At 36.7% G+C, this 24645-nt stretch overlaps 1 protein-coding gene across 2 annotated transcripts in view; it reads right to left on the bottom strand.

Moving 5' to 3' along the window:
- The window catches only part of NRXN1 (neurexin 1), a 632749-nt gene that overhangs the window by 564918 nt on the left and 43186 nt on the right, over positions 1-24645 (bottom strand). The window contains exons 3-5 of one of the 2 annotated variants that reach the window (XM_053459664.1): positions 9010-9027; positions 5418-5447; positions 4664-4675 (exon numbers count right to left, since the gene is read on the bottom strand). In XM_053459664.1, coding sequence (XP_053315639.1) covers positions 4664-4675; positions 5418-5447; positions 9010-9027 — 60 coding nt within the window. The remainder of the gene's footprint in view (positions 1-4663; positions 4676-5417; positions 5448-9009; positions 9028-24645) is intronic. The other variant, XM_053459665.1, reaches the window with a different exon arrangement.

Here is a 24645-nt window from a genome sequence, read left to right on the forward strand (position 1 = left end):
TGCACAGATTCGCTCTGAACGTAATTAGAACTAAGTTTAATGGCACATCCACAATATAAAAAAAAACAAATTAAATGTACAATATAAGCACAAAACATAAATTATTACATTTAGAATATAAATTATTAAATTGCTCTTTTACTTATTTATATTTTAATGTAGGTGCCTCCGTTAAGACATCCATAGGTTCAACAATGTAATGTATGGAATATATCTCTATAATGTATAGGGTTAGTGCTTCCAACTAAGCATTTTAGGTAGTAGCTTAGGGATCCTAATTGGCTAAAAAAGCAAATATTTCTGCAAATGTGAACTTATATTACTACAGTGTACTTTTTTCTTTAAGGTAAAATTTTGGAGATAATATCCTGTCTAAACCTTAATTCAAAACCATAAAAAATGTTGCCTGAAATTCTCCATATGTCTATTGAAATAAAGGTTGAAGTAAACACCCAATACGTGGACGGACAAGGAAAAGGATGTCGGCAACAATTTGAGCTTTTATATCTGTTTTATCAATGTATATACCACAGAGAGCGTTAAGGACACACTGCTGTGTTTGTGGTAGTTAAACATGCGCACACATCAATTCCAGATCACTTAAGAACTTGGAAAAACAAATTGACGGAAATGGGCATTTTCACAAAATATTCACAGGAAATATATATTTTTTAAAAAAAATTAACAACTGCAGTCGAAATAAAACATTTGTTTTAATCAGATTAGGGTCGATCCACTTTTTACGGCATTTTAATGTATTTGCCAAAGACAATAGAGATAGGCATTAAGAAGCTGGTTCATGGGAACGCTAAGCAAACTACCCATACATAGTAATTAAGCAGATGTAATTATTACTGTAGGCCTGGTGTGTGCATGTGTTACACTGGCATGCCAGAGCCAAAAATCTTTCATTTGATTTTATTTACTGCAATGGTTATGGCTGCTGAGAGAGATCCGTGAAATATATGAAATAGTTTTATGTCGTCTTTGGAATAGATAAAGCATTTGTCAACTGTGCAGAGAATCCATATTTATAAATGCTAAGAACATATGGATATTGGTCCCTGGCGATGTGTGATTTAGCTAGCCTACTGTTTAACATGAACGCTTTTATTTTCTGGACTTAAATGGTTAATTTCAGAACGGGATGTAGCCATCTTTACTATACACCTGACCGTGAAGCGCTGCGAACGTTAACCCTTTAATGTGTCGTCACAAAACTTAGCAAATGCAACTTGCCAAGTGAGAGGTTTGAAACATATTTGAAATAAATGTTCTTATGGAATACGCAAGAAATATACAAATACATTTACTTGCTTTATACAGTGATGACCGTTGTACAGCGCTACGGAATTTGACGGCACTATATAAAGGATTAATAGTAATCATTTTTGCCATTTTATGTACTGGAGATTTTGTATCTTACGTGGGTTGATGGCTGGTAAGTATAAGTACATATTTACAATCTTAATATGCAGTTGGATGAAATTCCCCTTTTTTATAACTTGTTTAGGCGTCTGGCTTTGTGACACTCAGGGGAGAGCAGGCATGGGTAGCGGGGAAGAAATGCCCCCCTTTCTTCTCCGATGTAAAGATTTTGGGCTGCTTCCTGAAGCTTTATTGTGTGTGTTTACTTTGAATTCCACATACAGCCTCTATGTGTCTAGCGTAAAAGAGCCTTTACGAAACAGTTTAGTCATTGACTGTATCCTTTCTGTGTTCCCTTTCTGTTAATCTGCATTGTATTAGAGGCACCATTGTCTTTCACGTGTGCTTCGGGATGTTTTATTACTGGGCTTTCCACTACTGACATGCATTGTGCCAGCCCATACACTCTATTTTCTGGACAAAGCCCCACGTGTACTCCAAGCACTGGCGTAACTACAGCGGTCGCAGCTGCGACAGGGCCCGTGGCTCTGGGGGGCCCGGTGCAACCCCTTCTTCCTGTCTCCTCGTCCCAGTTCTTGACCACCCGGGTTGTCAAAAATAGCAAAATGGAGGGTCTTCAAAATAATAAGTGAAACATGAGAAATGAGAAGAAAAAATAAAATCAACGTACCTTTCTTTTAATATGAATTAATTTGTCTATATTTGGACCACTAAAATCCAGGGGCTTTAACCAAATTTATTTAAGTATCAAAATAGGATTAAAAAGGTGAATAACAATATAAATCTTTAATGTATCCCCTAACATAGTTATAAAAAATAATGTGTTTTTTACCAATACTGTTGCACTAAATGTGTGTTGCCTCAGCAATTAAACCTTAGAGCAGGGGGGGGGGCAATTGGTTTGGCAAATGAGCAGATTTTGGCTTTTTCTAACCTGTTGAGGGCTGCATTTTTTTTTAATGCTACTATGGATGACATCACACAGTTTTCTACATTTTGAGGTGGACCCATTTTTTGAGGTCACTAATGATGAACGTGATGATTGTTATTTTAGCTATTAGTTTGTGTACTTGTAATGCTGCATTAAGGATCGTAGCCTACATTTACCCACTCCCATCACTTCAAGGATAGGGGCATCATTCCTGCAGTAATGTGAAATTCTGGCCGGCATATACACTGCTCCCTCTAAATGTTCAGTCTCACGAGAAACACGTGGAGGTGGTGATAGTCTGTGCTCTGCATCATTCACCGCACAGCAGTCCACATTCAATGAAAAGCATAAGTAAAACATACCAAGAGGAGCAGAAAACATAGGAGGTGTTCAATATATTGATTCACATCATCACCTTGAAATAAAATATTAATAAGGTATTCTGTATAGGGACAAAAACCACGGCAACTTGATTGGTTTGTGAGAAAGCATGATACATTTTGTGAATTCAGTCCAGATGTCCCATATCTTAAATCCTTTGCTTCAATAAGGGACTTCTGGCAGGCTTCTAGATAAAGATGGATGCTGCTATGCTCAGTTCCCCAAGAGACTGAGGATGTTAGGTGATATACAGTCATGCATTTAATGACAGCAAGAGTTGTAAATCCCAATACTAGCTATTTTGTCTTGTTTTAAGCGTCTGTGATAGATTTGCTAAAACCTGACTGCCTGAAAGCTTCCACTTAGGTGAGTAATTCTATGACCCCTGCCCCTTTTAGTCCATTGTGGTGCATTCATAAATCTCTTTTTTAGTGCTCCATATGTAATGTAAGGATCATGGAGGCATGACGTGCTAATGGAACAGGAGGAAAATAGTCTATGCCCTTGACACCACAGTGGACCAGTTGGGGTTGACTGGCCATAGACAGTCCTCATGGTGGATAGTAGGTGCAGCCGATGAGAAGATTTGTAAAGGATTAGGGCACCCAAAACACAGAAAGTCCCCCATACAAATCTATTGTTTTTCTATAGAACTTATCTAGGGCACAACTCTTTCACTTTGATATAATGGTGACTACTTGGAAAAATTTGTTTCTTTAACCAATAAAATACTATTTATGCAACTGATCTGATGCAACCTGCAATGAAAAGTATACTTTGTAGTGATAAAATGTAAATATAGAATGAACTAGCCAATGTACTGAGCAATAATACTCATCTGGAGTATTAGCTGGTGTTAAAAACAAACTCCATTATTCTCCTTGCAGAAATCTTACAAAATTAACAGATGACTATATTCTCTGTGCGCACGGCAGCATAACGATTATATACTGTATGCCGCAAAAGTATGCTCATCGTACAGATGGGCAAGTCATCAAAATGATACAGGGATACAAACTGCAATTATCGCCATGATTTGCAGCACATTTGCTTAACTCCCAACAAAAAGAAAGATGATGATGTCATTCGCAAACAGGGCTGAGCACAAAGCCTATCTGTATGTAGTTTGTGCACGCCGTACACATGGATGAACACCATTAAGTGTAAATGAGCCTTCCACAGCTTGACTCCACGTGAGTGTCCAGAAGAGCATCTACCATACTTTATGCAGAAATGAGAATCGGCCTGTTTAGTAATTACTGTGCACCAGCAAGTTTGGCCGTAGCTCCGCTTATTACGTCCTTAATATTAATTCTTTTCTTTTGAGCAGGTAAGGGAGAACCTAGTATAGAACCTAGCCCTGTGTGTACAGTACATACATATCGGTCCATAAAGAGCCAGCATGCGCAAGGGTGGACAAAAACAGGCATCGTAGCTTTTAATACAATACATTTTTACTTAAGATGTTTTGCCCATCTACCAAACTGTCAATGTATGCCCTATATTGTCAGTTTAACCCCAATGAAACCCATAGTATAACATATGAATCAGACAAACTTCTATTATTTAATTGAGAAGTTGGTATTCAATGAACATTCACGCTGTTGTATGGAACGTATCCAACTATAGATTGGAACATTATATTACTTTTAGTGCCTGTCCTACATTTTTTAATATTGTTTTCAATAATTTACTTTACTAAACAAATTTCATACTGCACATATTCTAGCACTGTATGATTCCAAGTCTAGCAAATATTTGTATATTTAGTGTTTTGTAGAATAATTCTGAAGAAATAAACAACTGTCTAAGATGTAGGAGAACTCGTGTGTAGTCTATCTGTGTTATTCTACAGTATATAAAACTGATCAAGTCTCAAGTAATCTGATCATTTAGCATTAAAATACATTTAACATTTCGAAATATAATACATATCTATAATTAGAAATTAAAAATTTGTACCTTTACTTTTACCTACATATTTGATGGAATGGTTCCGTGAAGAAAGCATTTCCAGACAAAAGAGAGTAGAAGAAAAAAAGTTCATGAATATATGTAAATGTGGTAGAGTGCTTTGAGTAAGCTAATGGAAACGATGAAAATGACATCTACGATGAGGCATGATCCAGAAATTGGTGCATGTTTGACCAATGGTGGACATGCAGAACGACACTAATACATCCATGCTTTTATGAAAAAGACCACCTTTTGGGGAACGCAAGCAATGTCAAATAATTTAACACAGGATTGAACAACTTGAACATTCCGGAATCAGCTAAGGTGCGCTCTTGGAATCAGCCATGCATCAATGAATATTAATGGAGACACTTGGTACAATATGATAAACTGACTGTCGTTTCAATCTAACAAGAAAGCGCTTTTTCACTTTGACAATTTTCATCCTGTCCCTTCAGCAATTTTCTTTACAATCTGAGCAAAACACCATATATTTTGTTCTTTCTTTTTTTTTTTTTTGTTATAATTAGTGGCTTAGTTGACCCAATTTAGTTCAGTTATTATATTGCAGAAAAGGAAAAAGGATACAAAGTGTGAGCAGAACAGGAAAGAAATAAGGATGTGGCTTAAGGGTAATGTGTTAGGTTTGCAGTCAAATACAGCTCTGAAGCAATTGGCCATTGTTGCGGTGAAGGGCTGAAGCCGTTACAGAACAATAGGAAACAATGAAAGCAGAGTGGAAAAGGAACAGAGCCCGTACCTTGGTCGCCCATCATCAGGTGTGCCAGACCTTAAAGGAAACAAGAGCATAGTCAGAAATGTACAAGGGAGCATGGGAAGATGTTGCCACAGTGACAGAAAAAAAAATGGTTTGTGACAAGCAAGTGTTCTTCCTGAATGGCATCTGCATTGATAACGGGAAAAGCATATTCATTAAATCCCCGGTGAAACAGACACAGGGACAAAGTAATTCATCTTAAAGTCGAAACGATGGCTGAACTCGTATTTTTGTTAAGTGACTTAATATCTCAAAATACAAAAAAATAAACAAGAAAAAAGAAAATGATTTGGCATCGAATTACTTCATTGTACCATCTGCCTTAGATTTTCCTAACTTTAATGTCGAGCAGAAGAGAGATACGTTGATTTTCAGAAGAATTTGACAAATGGGCTGGTTCTGATCTTTTTCCCCTCATCGGAAATGATTTTTTTTTTTTAGACCATTCAAGAATATTTTTTTACACTGAGATGATAATGCTGGAAGGACTCTTATATATGATATAAGGCCTGTAGAGATGGAGAGAAATTAATGGGAAAATAACTACTAAAAATGGAATAATTACAAATGATATATTTTGGATTTATATCCCTCCCACCACCCAAGATGCATGCGATTAATAGATATGATGTATGAATTCATGAAATAGATTAGAATTCTAGATAAGTAAATCCCTAAAGCAAATAAGTAATTGTTTTAGTGTGGGAAAACTAACCAAAGAGACAACACAAAAGTATTAGGAAGTGAATGAATGGCAGCTGGATTCAGCGCCTGAGGATAGAAGCCAGAAATTGTGGCGATCTAAAATTTGACGACCTTTGAATAGTGGAAACGCAAGCAATCTGTATAGCAAGGCAGATAGAATCTACCTTAAAAGGCTTTCCAAAGGGAAAGAATAGTAAATGAGATTAAATGGAATTAAACTGCTTGGGGTTTATTGATGAAAGCGTGTTTTTTAACTACAAAGCGCACGTATTGAGTACTATGCAGCCCTCTCTTTGCATCTAGAAACCTAAGATTTAATATCATTGCCTAATTGCAAGGAGCTGTCTCAGGAGTATAATTAGGCATTGTCATTTGTGATAATGTTTTATTTAACTAAAATCAGACTGGGCAGAACATGGTTCTCAAGTTTCAGAATAAGTTAATTACATTTTATTCAGTGTTTAACCAAGTGTTAATCGGGTATGTTGAGATGTTTACTTTTCTTGTTTTACGTTTTGCAAATGTATGATTGATGGACATAACTCAATAACTTTCTGATTGTGCAGGTTGCACATCCATTTGCTTGGCTGGAGGGCAGTGGGGATCTCAAAGGCACCCTCAAAGTATTTTTACTTGAGATCTTAACAATAAGCATAAATTTAGGATTTTTGTTATGGAATTAAAAAGGAAGAGTCCCAGTTTGTGCCAAATACATATTTTATGTTATTTTATTTTCTGGGAGAAACAGTGTTACATAAATAAAACCCACACCAAGCCCTGGGGATGTCTCATCTTTTGACAGCCTTCTTCATATTCCTGCTTTCACTATAGAACCAGTACTCAGGGGATTCTAAGGGGTTGCAATAATGTTTCAGTGACTAGTTAAAGCTGGATCAAAAACAAACAGAAAAAAAATTCACCAAAAACGTTTTTTTTTTTGTTTTTTTTTTTGTTTAAAAAGCCTTTAAATATTCTACAATAAATTTGGCCTGCGCAAATGATAGACGAAGAGAACAATTGTCTGTCATTTGGTTTTTAATCATTATTTTACTACAATTTTCATTTACCAAGAGGAAGTACCTGTTGACTAGGTCTTTTTAAAGAGAAATAAAAGGTCTATTCTTCCAGCAAATGCATATACTTTGTACAAATAAGTGAAAGTTCTTTCCTTTACACGAATTTGTAGAGACTGTTTTGCAACTAAAGCACACATATACACTAAGAATATAAAACACTACACTGTTAAAGTAAATAAAAAAAACATATACTGTAGTCTGTGAAAGAGTAGGAACACTGAACTAAATAGGAGTGTTCAATTCTTCTATTGTCTAATATTAACTTAAGTTAGTTAATAAAGCAGTTTTCAGTTCATATCAATAAACAAACTCTATATCACTTTTCTAGCAAACACTATATTGTGCAGATAAGCTATAGGGTGGAATCACGTGACTGCCCAGCTGTTAACATAACATCCTCATGGGATGTAAGGCTTGTAGGGTTGATGGAAATAACGGTCAACAGCATGGGTGATAATAGAAGAAGTCCTTGTTTCACATTGACCTATTCACGTGATAAAGTGAATAATAATTTTTTCTTTTTTATTACTTCTCAAAAGTACTGCAGCTGCCCAAAGAACACTCCTCAGGATGTTAAAATTGCCAATCAACGAATAACGGGGCGCATGTACATGAGGAAGAAAAAACAAACAATAATGGCGCAATATAGTCGGGCAACACAACGCTGTGTGTAATGTGAATGTCACTCACAAATGGACGTAGTAAAACAGGCCCATCAGAGGATTCTGTTAAAATTTCTTTTTAATGACTTCTTTAAAATCTGCGAAATAAAAAGACTCCAAGACTCGAGAGAAACGAGAATAAGACCGCAGGTTTTGGACTTTTATTGGATTTATCTGGACTCTTATAATCAAGCGCTTTTGCACAGCCTTTAATGTTGTACCACAGTTTACATTTACACTAAGATACTGCACTATTGAGCCTGTTTTACTACGTTCGTTTGTGAGTGACAGCTTTGTGTAGCTCAACTATATTGCACCATTATTGCTTGTTTTTTCTCCGTTGTGTACATGCACCCCGTTATTCGTTGATTCACATTGACTTAACCTACTGTGGTTCTCATTACCTCTTTTTTAGATCACGGCAGACTCAGACCTTCCTACTGTCGTCTCAATATTACGCTATCCCAAATTACCTTACTATTGAAACAGCATCACCATACACTGTTATTATGGGCATTCTCTATAAGCAAGTTAGGGTTTCTAGGGTCCTAGACAAGCAATGTTTTCAGTACCCCTTCCCTGCACCCTCTACCGAGCCGGCTGCCTAGATGGCCTACATGGCAGGGCCTACTATGTCTGTAGTATCTGCTACTCTGTTAAACTAACTGAATATCATGCCATACATGTACTACAAATCTTCTATACTGTTTACATATTTCATTAAACACTGTATACATAGTAGCTACAATACAACAATAGCCAACCAAACGGTAGGGGACATTATTACATTTAACATAGGTTATTTCTTCTCAAAAGTCAGATTCAACTTGCATCATTTCAACCTGCATCCCCTTTGCCTGCAACCTAGCATGACATACGGATTAGGATTGCCTTTCTACGAGAGACTATTTAATTCTTATTTTTAAGCTTGGAAGCAAACTTAACAACAATTTCTCTGCAACAAATAATAACGGTTGATATGGGCATCTTCGCCACTGAGGGTTTAGGGTAAATACTTTATTTTCATTGAACATACTTACCGTGTCTAGCAAGAAACATGTGCTTTTACAAGTGAGAAAAGGGAAGGGCAGGGAAGGGGGCTAAGGAAAAGATAAGGTAGAGAGCACCCACCTTCAACATGGTTGTCTTCTGAAAGCACATGACAGGGAAGGAGAGAAAAGGAAAAACATTCAGTAAGCAGCATGCAGACAGGAATATGCCATTGCATGTCGTTTTCATGCAAGGCTTCAAACACAACATGCAAATGCTACCATTCAAAGGAAAAAGTAAAAGCAACAGGGAGGATATGTTACTTTTATTTTATGCACGGTATGTGATAAATGAAGGAATTCTTTTACCATTTCTGCAATAATTAGACATGTATTTCCCAACCCCCGCATTTTGGAGGAAGACATTTTTTTTTTAATACAGATTTTGTTTTCCTTTTTTTTTTTTTAAACTTGATATATTTTTTATTTCACATTATTTGTTCTTTTCAGGTTTATCCAGAATACACATGCTCAGTGTTCTCATTAAGCTCAATATACATGTTTTGGCTTAGTGCTTACGATGTGTTTATGGGAAAGTAAGTAATTAGCAAAAAATGAAATAATTAGCCCAATGGCTGTAATTAATAATGCAAACATTACTTCAGCAAGACGGTTAACTAATGCACAGCATGGATTGTTTTAATGATATAGAAGCAAGTATCTTCTCGATCCTTGAAGTATTTTGTTTTCTGACAATATATAAAGTCTACGCTATGCATCTATCTCACCGTATACACGCGAAGCTTCACAAAATCTTTAGAAAGTAATGAAGGAAAAATACAATCTAAAAATATAATGTAAAAATATAAATATCTTAAGTTTTTCAAGGTATGGAACGACCTTAATACAGAAAAAAAACACTTCTGAATGTCCGAATTCTTTCACATAGGAGTTTCATGTGCATGTATTCAGTTATTCAGCTTTAAGCGTCATTTCGCAGATTCATATGTATTGTGGGGTGTTCTTAATCATTTCAAAATTGAAACTGCAGAATTAATCATTTCCCTGCCTTGAGCTGATATTCATTCCGATCTCTGGGCAATCAATGAAGACGGCGTGTGGTTATAATAAAATAAAGGAGAGCTACGGTTGAAGAGCGCTCATATAGGTATTATCATCAAGGTTCAGTAGGCATGTACCCATCGGGAAAGGAGGTCGCTGCCCCTAAAGCCGCTTGTCTCAATCTGTACATTCACACACCCACAAGAAGCAATCTTTAATATACATCAACAAATTAAAAATCTTAATCTCTCTGGGAACTGGTCTTTAAAGTTAAAAAAAAATATGCCACAGCTCAATGAAACAGAAAAATCACAAAACGCTGGCATCCAAATATAATTCTACAATGCGGGATATTATGCTGTTACCTAAAAGCTCATTCATTGGTTACTGTTGATTAGAATCAATAAACGGTGAAGTGAGGATAATCGCTGTCTAGTGACTGTACGCTAAAAAGCATTTACTCTTTTATATCACTGGAAGGCTTTTCATAGAACAAAGTTGCAAAGGAGCTCAAGGTGATTGTATACCTATATGCTCAACATCTGTAATATTTGAATAAAGAATGTGAAATATTTGATTAGCAAAGCATTACGTTACAGGAAGAATATATTTTATAATATAAATAATACATTATATAATAAAAAAGTAATAGCTTCTCTAACACTAGCCATTACATATTTTTTTTCTAAAATAAAAATCCAAAAGCCCTATTAAAATGTTTTCATATACCGTATTTGCTCAATTATAAGACCTTCCCCGGCTGTCAGAGATCAGAGTTCCCTGCACCGGTGCACCGGGGAACTGTGATCTCTGACAGTCGGGGAAGGTCTGAGCGATGGACGCAGACAACCCCCGCTGCTAGCCACGCCTCCTTCCGGCTGCAGCGTAAGTGTGTGGGATCTACACGCTGCCCCGGCTACATGACAGGGGACTCAGAAGTAAGTTTGGGGGGGCAGGGGAGTGTTAAATGGGGGGCATAAGGCATTTCTGGAGGCAGAGTGCTCTGTGAAATGCCTTTTAACCCCCTTAATGCTACTCTGCCTCCAGAAATGCCTTTTTAACCCTCTATACGCCACTCTGCCTCCTGAATGCCTTAAACATCCCTATATGCCACTCTTCCCCATAATATGCCTTTTAACCCTCTAAATGCCAGAGTGGCATATAGGGGTATAAGGCATTTCTGGAGGCGGAGTGGCACATAGGGGGTCAAAAGGCATATCATGGGGGCACAGTGGCATATAGGGTTAAAAGGCATATCATGGGGCACAGTGGCATTTAGAGGGTTAAAAGGCATATCATGGGGCACAGTGGCATATAGGGGGTATAAGGCATTTCTGGGACAGATGTGCATAACTGGGGGGGCAGGTTGGAAAATAGAAGGAAATACAACCAAAATATTTTTCTCAATCATAGCTTTTATTAAAAAAAAATAGTTTACATGAATTAACATTTACTGGTAAAACTTTTTTCCTATAGGGTCGTCTTATATTCAGGCTTTTTCTTTTTTTTCCTAAATTAATATTCAGATTTGGGGGGTCGTCTTATAATCAGGGTCGTCTTATAATCGAGCAAATACGGTATTTCATTTGTTGCTAAATTCTGCCTCTGTTATAACTTCTGAAATGTTCATTAAAAAAAAACAAATTGTATTGCCATACCATATCCCACACAGTATTTACAGTCAAAAAGTTACTTTGACCTACAGATGGCATCATAGCCGAAAGGGTTGACATTAAATTATTATAGCCACTTACAGCAAGTAAATTTTATTTTATAACTTTAGGCCACAACTATATATGAAATAGGTTTATGCATTGGTCAGATGGGGAGCTGAAACAAAATTTGGTACAATGTGGCTAGCTAGAAGCATCATAATGAAATTCTAGTCGGCACAATATAAGAACTTATGCTTTTGTTAGTATTGTAACAGCTTCACCTTATGATAAAAAATTATTGTCTTAAATCTAATTTTCTGGAAATATTTTTTTTATTGTTCAGAATTAAAAAATTGTTCTGCAGAGAATTATAATACTCAACATAATTGTGAGACATCCATGGGGAATGGTATTGCTGTATTTGCCTAATTTGTTTTCTATGTATGTTTTCCTTCTTTTGTGAAAATGTCAGAGATTTCCATACAAAAGTTTTAGAAAAAAAATGCATAATGCATTTTTGATTTTTTTATTTGGTTTTCAGAAATCATAACATAAATAGAGATAACTTTCTAGATATTTGCGTAGTTTGAATCAGCAGATTTAGTTTTCAATTCCAGCCGTTCCAACGTTTTGTTTATTTTACAACAAAGTTTTAGGCATCATTAACTTGCTGTTCAGTGTCTTCCTACTTGCCTTTTCTCTTTGGTCCACGGGGTGACACAATCATACGTTTTGGAAGCGCCACACACTAATTTCAATGAAAACCTAAAGCGTTGCTTTTTAGAGTTTAAAGCATTTAACCCCTTAAGGACAATGGGCGGTCCCTAAACCCACTGAAAACAATGCATTTTACATGTACGGGCTTTGTCATTAAGGGTTAAAGTGCACCTATATAAAAATAGTTTGTTTATAAATATATGAAAAATGCCTAAAAGTAGAAAACAATGTCATTGTGCGCTTTTGCAAACTGTTATTTGTTCCCACATTAGCTACTGCTGAAGGGGATGAAATCATGAGGTTTCTGCAGTAACTCCCTACAAGGGCCAATTGTAGCATCAGGGGCCAATTCAAATTCTTCGGCGCAGTCACATAGTGCGAAGTTACATGGCCCCATAGAGATCCTTCAGAAGCCAACCTAGGTTCCAGGCAAGGTAACGTAAGCCCAAGTTGGGAGAAAGTGTGTATAAGAAATTGTGTGTGTGTTTATGAGTGGGAGTGAGTCTGTGTGCAAGTATAAGCTCAAATATTAGATGAGGGGTTGATACAGAATGATGGGGGGTTGTAGGGGCAACTTGGCTGTACTTGCCCCTATTGACCATAAGGTGCTAGCCCGCTCATGCAACGCAACAGATAAAGAAAGTCCTTCTAAAACTGCTAATTTATGAAGGACAAAGCAGAGATATTTTATTACAGGACAAAACAGCGTCATTCCAAATTTTCAGAAATGTCCCACTCAGACATTACTACTAAATTTTCTTTTTCCACTATGTGGCTCTCTGCTTGCTACTTTTACCATTTGTGAAAATAATTCCCCAACAGAACTACTACTATGGAACAAAGGACTTGCTAAGTACCCGGTATATATAATGACTCGGGATGCACTGGATGTCTGTTATATATTGAATGAAGCTTTACCCAGAAGTAATATCATCGGCAAAGTTCTCTAAGAAAGCAGGAATACATTTACTAATATCACAATGGGCACTACCTTTTCATCTAGCCACAGAATACCATTAAACATTTACTATTAAACCCTAATAGTCAAGTAAATCAGACACAGTGTATTGCATTTGTGTTCTATTCTACCACTTCAACGTCATAAAACAAAACAAGAATTCAGCGGATACCCAGCGAACACCACTCAAGAAACATCTTTTTAAGGCATAAATATTGGGGATTCAATCATATATGGATATATGTTGCTTAGCCCACCACTACGTCAAAGTTCCCTGAGTTTTTGGAGTCCTATATAATCCAAGAAGCTGAATCAATGGGACTGCGTTGCATTTTTATCCCAAGGAGACTCTCGTGCAACTTAAAGCCTCCATTTAGGAGAAAATCCCATCGGTGTGGTGCGGTTCAATAAGTGAAAACATACAATGCTTTTCTAGAAAAAAGTGGGTTATTCACTAAAGAGAAAGCTGGAATTTGTATTGTATCTTCTTGGCTTTGCGATACTATACTATGAAGGTGCAAGCACATTGAGCTTCTGCTGCAGGAACAACCTGGCTGGCCCTGTATAATGTATAGGTACATCAGTAAGGTTTCTTAAAACTTTCCTTACACATTAAAGTATACATTACACAGGGCCAGCTCAACCCTCCTTCCTTGTGCTAATCTTGGTCCTTCATAATGAATAATGTGAGAGTGATAAAGCCACAACTCATGGAGAAACAATTCTTTTAGTAAATAATAGACTTGCGCATTCAGATTCCCACAAATAATTTTTTTTTGCAAAAGTTGCTAACTTATAATTAATTATTAAAATGAATCGTTCTCCTTCTTTGAACTGATATTTATTCAGATCTTTTGGCAGTCAGTTAAGTTGATGTGTGCCCCTTGATGCTGCAATCGTCCCCTGTGTGTGTCTTTGTACGGCGTTACTGCAGAGACCTCATGGTTTCACCCCATTCAGCACCAACTAATATGGGAAAAATAACAGCTCGTAAAAGAGCACAATGATATTGTTTCTACTTTAAGACATTTTTTCATCTTCAGAGTCCTTGTTGGTGAATTTGCACAACTCTAGTGAATAAACTCCAAAACTCCAAAAAACATTTCACGTAAGTAAAAAAACCAAAAGAAAAAAAAGCTGTGAATGCTTCACATCAAGACTGCTTTCACAGACATCAAAATGCCCTTCAGCTACATAATAACGTGTGATTATAAACTAAATGAGAAATTTGCGGCGCCACAGAAAACAAAATATGCAACTGTCGGTAAACAAAGTGAGATATACAATAGAAAATGTGCTACGTGTGTGCGATTTTGCAAAATACTCACTAATTTTCTTTTTTGAGTGTGGATTCATTATCTACTGTATACTTATAATTATAATTTGCCTTCTTGTATAGCAATTGTTTACTCAAGTATGAAAACCAACATTCTATGGCAGCCCAGCTGATTTCCTGTGGCATTCACATCCTTTTTAGTTAGAACATAAAGTAAAGAATAAATGAGAATGAAACAACTGTAGTGACTAATTACAAAGCGACATAAACATACAGTTTGTATTAAACGCGAGAAAGGGGGAAAAAAAACATTATGCCGAAATAAGGAGCTTGTTGACACTACTGAAATAAAGATTTACTAAGTTATCTTTTAAAGTAGAAATATGTTTAATTTATTATAGAAAATCTATTTTTTCTTATTTATTTTGGCTAAATGCAAAACATACCGTTTGTGTTAGTTTGTGTATTCTACTCCCGTACGTTTAAGAGCATAATGTGAAAAAATGGAGAGTGAGAAGTGGGTCCGTGCCACAGTTGGACCACTGATTGAAGGAACGTTGCGCAATGCCTCCAACGGGACAAGTAGAATGATTAACTATGAGCTGATATTACAGTGCAGAATCATTATGCAAATGCCACTAGTGTAAAAATATAATATTTAAAATCTAAATGAATCTCAAAAAATATAATAAAATGATACATAGACTAATTGATAATTAGACTATTGATTAATAGACCGTTGATAAAAGCAACATGATCTTGTGGATGAAAAGCAACCTTTTGGGATGTGGCCAGGCTGACATCAGTGATCGGTCAAGCTGATGTCGGTGGGCGGTCCCGCTGACATTGGGGGGGTGATCCCGCTGATGTCAGTGGGCAATCCTGCTGACATTACAGAAAACACCTCCATTTAAAGTGGAAATGGGTGGGGAGTGAGGGGTGTCAGGATCCTGTTCCCATGACCCTGAGAGTTGCCAGGTATATTGTTATGTCCTGTTTACCCAGCCCTGCAGAATATGATGACCATGCCTGGGTATATCCCAAGGCAGGCCACCTTCAGCATTCCCTTTCCTGGGGAAGTGGCTTCATGAGAGGGTGTGACTAGCTGTGCAAGAAGGTGGGGCCATCTATGCAGGGAGGCAGGGGTTAACCATATATGGAGTTGGTCATATAAACAGGCAGGAAGTTAGGAAGGGAAGTGGGCAGGAAGTAAGCATGACAACCCTCTTTCCAGAAAAAGAGGAAACTGATGAGAGAAGGCAGTATTTCACCTGAAGACAAACTCTGGAGAGTCCCAAAGTTTTATGATGGTTCTATACAGATCAATAAATCAATGTTAAAATGCATGTTTTGATCACTATTATGGGTTACCGCTCTTGGCATTCTATATGGCATGGCAAGCCACAGAGAGGTAGCTGTGAAATAAATAGAGAAGCAGGCTAGTAAAATCAATATGTCAATACGCCCCAGTGTATCAGAGATTGCATGTTCATCCTTCAATCATAATACATCTAAATGGCTGCTTGTTCGCAAAAAACTATGTATACATAATAAGGAGATATCGAAAGTGAGAGGGATTCTAGTTGTCCCAAAGTATGTAATTTATTGTTTTTTTTAATGAAGTTGTTGGCAATTGCCAAACTCTCCAAACCATAGCCTGTTTATCCATATTTTTGGTTGTTTACAATTTTTTTGTTTGGTTTGTGAAATCATGTTTTGCATTTATTCTGTCTAGCACCAATTATGGTCCACATTACTTTAAAATTAGCATCATAGAATTTTTTGAGGTTTTTGAGGCACATTTTTGCTTAGCAATCAAACTATAAAAAAAGTATCTAAAAATCAATTTGAAAAATATTGGAACGTTTACCTTTCTTTTGATCTCTAAATCAGTTTATTTATTCAGAAGCTATTTTTAATTTTATTTAAGAAAAATACAAACAGATGTGAGACTCCTACTCTACAATCTGGTAAGTCATTAAGTAGATCAACAGACATCCCGGCTCTTTGAAACACGGAACTCTCATAAAACAATAGAGGATATCATATTCTACAAACTGAGTCTATTTAGGAGCCAAATAATTGCATTTGTCCGACACTCTTGCTGTGCCTAATATTTCTTTCTAGATAAGTTCCAAATCTATTACATTTCAAAGCTAAATTTATGTAGGTTTTAGACATGTCTAAAACACAAATAGTATTTAGTGGAATAAAGAAAAAGGCTTTAGTAAACATAAACATGGCAAAAAATAAATATGTTTTGATCAAGGAAACAGATTTTGATGGCAGATAAGATCCATTTCGTCCTACTATTCTGTCCATATTTTCCAAAAAACTTAGGAAAAAGTTAATTGGTCCATGATCTTCAGGATAGCTTTATGTCTTTTATAGTATTGCTATATTCTTTCAGTATACTAACCTCTACCACTTCTGCTCTTCCACGTATCTATCAGTCTCTCTTAGTACCTCCATCATAGTGATTTCATGATCTGAATAATGTTGTTTTTAAGGGGACTGGTTGAGTAGATATAAAATGGTACATGACACTCATACCTGTGAACTTCCATGGTTTGGCTCCGAGGCTCTGTAAATTACCTGGCCTCAAGGGCAGGAAGAAGAGGTATTTAAATTTACCAACTCCTCTCTCTGGTTCTGTCCACACTCCCCTTACACAACTGCCATGGATCAGCTCTGCCCCATATTTATTTCCCAATGCCTCCCCATCAAAGCTTCTTCTTCTTCCCTCATCCCAAGGAGCGGAAACCTCTGGGGGGCCTGAGACTAGAGTCAAAAACGTTTTCATTTTAGGCAATGGATTCTTATTTACTTATCCTTGAATTTCATGTCTCTTTCGGACTAGACTATAAAGTAATAGGACTACTTTATAAACCTCATCTTTTACTTGATGAAGGTTAACAACACAAAAAACTAATGGAGCCATAGTATTAATGCTTGTATAGAACAGCTTTCGAGATAATAAAATGTACTAGGTTTAAGGATATTAAGTATATGTTATTATTTTATATCCAAAGCATATTAGTGTATGTTACCCACACCACAGGTTTCTTACATATCCAACCCTATGCAACATGGAAAGTCACTTAAATAGGTCGATAAATAACAAGATAATTGGATGAGTGCTTGTATAAAGGGTTGAAATAGGCCTTTTTAGGGTTTTAAATAAATATAATATACCCTGGGAATTGATTTCACAATAACTTCCCAGATGGCTTTTAGAAGTGAAATTATACTGGGAATCGAGAGTCTGGACAGAAACATTAAAAGCTGATTTATTCCAGAAGCGATGGCAGATACGTTATCCTAAGGCAACCTCCAGTGTTAATTATGTAAGCTAATACCAGAAGTTGAGTCAAGCTTTAACGGTAGGAATAATTGGCTTTGAGGATTAAAGACAGGGTTTGGTCTAAGAAGCTGCGAATAATTGTGAGCTGCAACCAGTGATTAAACCATTAGCACTAATGTACAGTTCAAAACTAAAAGTGTTTAAATGTGCTGAGTACTCTGCAGGACATGGTCTCAGAATACTGGAGCCAGAACTGCTATTCTTAAGAACGTCTTTCTCAATCAAGGGTTTGAGCAATGCTGAGCTTTGCAGAAAATAACCATTCACATGATATGGAATACACAGACCCGACTGCATCTATGATGTATACAAAAAACAAACTTTATTAGGGTAAGAAGCGCAGACAGTTTTTGTTTTTTGTATACATTGTACAGCCAACACACTGTTTTTGCAGCATGCTTACACCTGTTTGGTAGGCCTCGTATTATACATTTGTATTATTTGAGCCTGAGACTAGCTTAGCGCACCAACATTTTTTCTTTTCTATGATGTGCAATATTTTTTATTTAGGTGTTTTTATCTCGTAAATTGTTATCAGATTTAAAAAATGAGTCCAAATATAGAGAACCAGGCACTGCTTGGTTTCTTTCTTCTGTGCAAAAAGTCCAAAGCTTGACAATCCTTGCCAAGGAGAATGCTCCATGGCCCAGGTCTCAATCAATCACCAACCCTTGGCTCAAAATCTGAAGAGCATAAGCTCAACTGTCCACTTTATATGCGCCAACTCCCTCCCCATACACACACGTATCTTAAAGCTTCTAGCAGAAAAAGTAGGGAACATATATGAGAACCCACTTCCCAAGGTGATATTGACCATTTATTTTATATTCTCAGCCAGGTGGATTTAAATCCTTGAGGATACTGCATCCCTTTTGAAGGTTAAATAATACAAAACTCCAATACAACTTCATATGGACAAAAAGAAAAAAAAAGACTATGTAAAATGTGATTATTGGCCACCTTTTAAACCACAGGTTTGGTGCAATTTAACATAATAGGAATCTAATGACAAAAGAAAACATTTTAATTTGTTCATTATTCATTAATTTAGCAATATTACACAAAATAGTCTATAGCTTTAGTCAATTCCACAACATACTAACAATTGTAATACCATTAATAACTGGTTTAAGTTATCCGAGTTACATTTTATAATAAAAATGTTATTAAAAATTCCCTGTAGTGTTCACTTTTAGATGAAGTTCTAGTCTTCAATCCCTTTGCAAGTATGAGCACAAATGCTTTTGGCTGTATGTGAATTTAAAATACAATAAAGATGCTATTTTTTTTCCCTATGAAATAACTAATATGATTTACTGCTTGTGAAAGAGCTTTGGACTTCAATTAGTTTCACCCTGAAGAGTGGAACTGCAATATTCATGGAATGACACTTCACCTGGCCATTGATATTATAGAACACGCATTTCTCCTGAACTGATCATTGGTGCGATTCTGGTAAGCGAAACAATGTTATTTCTCTGATACAAGTGCAAATAATATTACAGCATATCTATAAACAGTCTAAAACTTATATTCCTTTATATTAAACTGGGTTTAACACTTCTTAAAGCAAAAATAGGATTACTTTAGACAGTCTACTGGCTTCGCTACTGAATCCTTCTCATTGGAAATTTATGATGCCCTGCAATGCCACCATAAATAGTGTCTGGACATATGAGTTGTATCTTACCAACTACTATGTCAGCTACCACTTGGCTAATTTTATTATGATGAGATAATCCATGAAACGAAGTACACTTTTGCGTAATGTTTACCAGTAGAGTCCATTCATTAAATATTAATCATATATGCCACCAACCTCAGCACAAGCATTATTCCAAGTTAAAATGTTTTGGCAAAAGTAACTACCTGTGCAACTTATTAAGACTCCGTATTAGATGCACAGGTATTATATTTTTAGCTAGAAAAATATGTTTTAAGTGGAAATTCATATTTACAAAAGGACATAGATACAGTATCTTTTCCTTCATGAGTCTGTCAATTTTGACAGGTGTATTATCTAATGTCTATCAACTGATATTTTGGGCCATACCAATATAAATACTAGTAAAAAAGGTTTATACATTTTACATGAGGATATATATGATCACTAAGCAAATTCCTTAGAATAAAGTAGTCACAATTACATGTATTGTAAATTAAAAGAAATTTTCCTCTACACAGACATCAAAAAGAATGCACCACTACTCAGGGCCGGCCCTACCATGGAGCAGAGTGGGGCAATTGCTCCAGGTGGCACTTTTGAAGGGGCGGCACTTTGCCTTTTTTTTTTTTAAAGTAGAAGAGAGAGAGGGCACCGAGTGGTTTTCGCTTACCAAGTTGTCAGTACCCGCTTGACGCCCTTCTCTCTCCTCTGCAAGCCCTCTAGCTTGGTCTCGGTGCCGGCTTATAATGCTGAGTGCCGGAAGATGACGTCATTTGATGATAAAAATGATATTTTTTATGTATACCATCATGATAGCATCCTACAAACATTTGTAAACATTCTGAATAGAACCTATTAAACAAACATAACATATACAGTGATTATATAGTAAAGATATAAATATAGATTTTTGGAAACAAAATGCAAGTTTTTGGATAGCCCATGCATAGATTGGGAGGCAAAAAGACGTGGCCTGAATGTACCGTGTCCCATAATGTCATGTGAAACCAAGGTTCAGCAGTCGAGGAGTATGCGTAGGCTACCACTGATCTCAATTCTGTCAGTATCCCTCTTGGGAACGGGCATTGGGTTTGTCCATGGTCTGATCTAATGTACTTCTTCATACAAAATATGCTTTTTTTGTCTTCAAAGAAAATAAATAATTATATGTATGTCCAAAGAGAGAGGGAGGAATATTAGATGTAGATTCTGGCAATGCTTCTCTTGAGAATCTGTAGAATAGTTGAACATTTCAACTCCTTGATAGCATTATACAAAATGAAAGGTAAACAATAATCCTGCGTTAAAGATGACCTCACTCTGTATAGTTAAATAGTTAAATCTGTAAGGATGTATTTCTAATGCATTAGAGCAGTAACTCTGACCCTCTTGCATCAGAAACGTGGATCTTTTTAATGCATAGTGATATCACTTTCATGACAGAAAGTACACATATAAGTCAAACCAAAACAGCTAAAAAAACATTCACCAAAACAAACTTAACAAAATAAAAAGTAAAGAGATCTCTGCTTTTTAGTATCTAGTAACTTTCTTGGGTTTAAGGATCAAAATTTACAATATTGAAAATATAGATGATCTATTGCACATTGTTTTTGGGTATAGATGCCCAATAAATGTTAAACTATTTAAGAGGAATATATTTTTTTATAATCTTGCAATCCATAATAACTAGAAATATATATCATGAGACACAAGCCACTGTATCTAACATTATTTCCTACGTATTGATCCCCTGGGTTTGGGAAACGAGGCCATACTTGTGCTGTGTGATTCCTGACAATTAATTCATTTTTTCAGAAATCCCAAAAGGATTTCCCACATGTTCACATTCACATTAAATACATTTATTAGCATATTTTTAGGTCATTAATCACTATATCTTAAAGCACACCATTCTTCTTTTAGACTCAGCATTTGCATGTTTATTATAAGAAACTAAAATTCAAAAGCTACAATAAAATCGCAAATAACAGTTCAAAAAACCAATGCATGTTTTTAACAATCTATATGGTTGCATTTAGGACGGTGCTGCCATATAGAAAATTAAGAGTGGTGTGGCTTCATTGTAAGGTTACTGCAACAGCATATTGCTTTCTATGTACAGACAATTTACCTGTCAAAACTGATAGCTAAGAGACTCCAGACTTGTCTCCCTTCCCTGCTGATACGCCATTTCTTGGGGGTAACAATGTAGGGATAAGGAGTGCCATGGTACTTGCTCAACAAACTCAAGGGGCTCCACCCAGGGCCGGCCCAAGACATAATGCCGCCTGGGGCGAAGTTTAAAATGCTGCCCCCCCCACGCCGACGCCAGGGGTCATTATCTACCCTTCCTCTCCCTCCCTCCCTATCTACCCTATCCTACCCCCCCTTTGCACTTACCTTTCAGCAGTCATTATGCATCTTACCCAAACTGAATGGAGTGGTGATATAGATCACCTAATTACAAATATCCAGGAGCCTCCTTAATACTAACGCTATATACCTTGGTAAAACAGGGGGTTCCCTTTCCCGTCTAGCCTACCTTTTCTACGCAGCCTCGCGGGAGTTAACGGGAGCGGAAATCCTATTGGTTGATGCCAGAGAAGGCCCCTGCCGGTGACCAATAGAGTCGCTTGCACGGCCCTTAAACTCCTGATGGTGAACCTAAGGATTTCCGCTCCTGTTAACCTCTGCGATGCTGCGTAGATAAGGTAGGCTAGACGGAGAAGGGACCAGGGAGATTGGTAAACAAAGACGAAGATGAACACAAAGATTCTTCATGTGGTGTCCCTTCGTGTACGTTTTGCCGCCGCCATGTTCGGTATTTGGGCTGAACAATGAAAACACAACCTTCTTGTTTGTTTTCATGTTCTCTCGAATATAAATCCACAAGTCTAATGGAAATGCAATGTTGCAATGTTGGCTTCTGCAATGATGCCACTGTGTAATATGATGAAAGCCGTATACAGGCAATTTAAGTTATATATTTTATTCTTTAGTTTGCTTATATATGTCTAGGACAACACCTACCTTAGCAGCAGGAATACAAGCTACTAAACAAGTTAGTGATCACTACACCAATCACTTGTGCTATAGACCCCAAAATATTTTACAAGAGCAAATGTACTAATTGAGGGTTAGAGAATAATGGGTTAAGTATGACCAAATGTTCAGGAGAATAATAAACATCTGTTTTTTGAATCGTGTTCGATGAATAATAAACATCTGCTATCTTTTTCAATGTCAGAGATAATTCCATCACAAGAATCAAAATAGAAAACTCTTCATAGACTGCAATAACATGACAGAAAAAGAGATATATTGGGTATATATTAACTAACATAAAATGTATAGCTGTTTTATTTTCTCCACCGCAGTCTAAGGGAGGTTACTATCCAATTACCTCCGGCAGATATATCACAAGCTTTGAACCTAAACTACTAGAAACTGAAATTCTATTAGTAGAACACGGGTAATACACGCTTAGCGCGGTACTCCCAGTGAAACATTTATGTGAACTTGCCCATATAAGGAAAATTAATATGAGTAGAAAGCATGATATACATAATTTCTTACTGCCTGTAACAAAACAAAGCATAGAACAAGCTGGTTTTCACAGTACTATTGAACGCAGCTGTGGGGGTGATAAAACATTTCCCACTGTTTGATTTTGCTACACACACACACACACACACACACACACACACACACATACAGCCTAAAAGGTTTAATAAGCCCTGTTGCCTGTAGGATATAAGGGTTTATTTACTTAATTGTGCATTGCGGAGGGAGTTGATCTCACAAATGTAAACATTCATTATGAGCTCTAACCCTAGTTATTTTCTCTTGTATTAAACACTAGATTTGCCCCTCACGATTCACAGCTGAATCATTAGATGAAGTGTTTAACCCTTTCATTGCCAACAGCCAATCTAGCACATGGTGGAACATCATAGTCCACTCTCTGAGATCACTAAGAGCGATCGCAGAAAAACCCTTTCTGTAGTATATGAGGGCTGCGGAATTGCTCTGAGCTGACCATCTGATTCTTCTTTCTCCAGGCAGAGGCGTGGCATCTGGCCACACCCCCTCCCCTCCCGGTAGCTGCCGACTCCCCACCCATTAAAGGCTGTCTGCAGCCAACTACACCCTTAAGAACGGACGCTCCTTCCCAGAACCATTGTCCCAGAAGAATGAGAGCTGCAGGTAGCCTACCGTGCAAAGTTGATCATTCATCGCAAAATTAACCCCTTAAGGACAATGGGTTGTGGGCCCATACATGTACGGGCTTTGTCGGTTCAGTTGAAACCTTTAATTAGTTAGTTGGAAATGGAACAGGCAGTCTGTTATTGCTGCTTGTAAGATCAGCTGGCTAGCATGCTGGCCAACCAATGATGCATAGTTGCCTACTACCATAGATAGATCAGTGATTAAGATGCTACTTTCTCCCCCAAAAACATAAACATAAGAATACTCCCATTAGCCACACCTTGAATGATGATGAGGTTAATGTGAGTTATAGTCCTCAAAAGAGGGTGAACCAAGTTTGGCATAGATGTGGAAATGTGTATTTTCTACCTCAATTTCACAGCATAATGTTGTTTTCTGTGTCATATATTTGTTATGTCATGACGCTTTGCATAATTATCTCACTAACTGACAGATATAATGGAACCAATTTGCGTAAGGAAAACACCCAAAGATTGATTTCAACTTCAACTCATATTAATATGTTCAAGTCTATTAATAAACATTGAGCAATTAGCTTTGATTTTATTACAGAAGTATTTGTAATAGTATTTTTACAATAACTGCTAACTTTGTGTTACAAGACTGCTAAATGTCCCTACTGTCTGCTGGTAGGAGCATATTTGCAAAAATATGTCATTTGGCTTCCTTTTTTGTATTTGCTTTTACATTATACACAGTGCTAAACAAAACTAAATGATTGAGTGTTGGTTCCTAATATATATCCTTATTTATTTATTTCTCATATATATATTTATATATATACAAACACACAGACACATTAATGAAGTGAGTACTTGATTTATTAATTATTTGCCGTCTAATGTTT

The sequence above is a fragment of the Spea bombifrons genome, chromosome 3 (genome assembly GCF_027358695.1).
Source record: "Spea bombifrons isolate aSpeBom1 chromosome 3, aSpeBom1.2.pri, whole genome shotgun sequence".
In the NCBI taxonomy this organism is placed as follows: Eukaryota; Metazoa; Chordata; class Amphibia; order Anura; family Pelobatidae; genus Spea; species Spea bombifrons.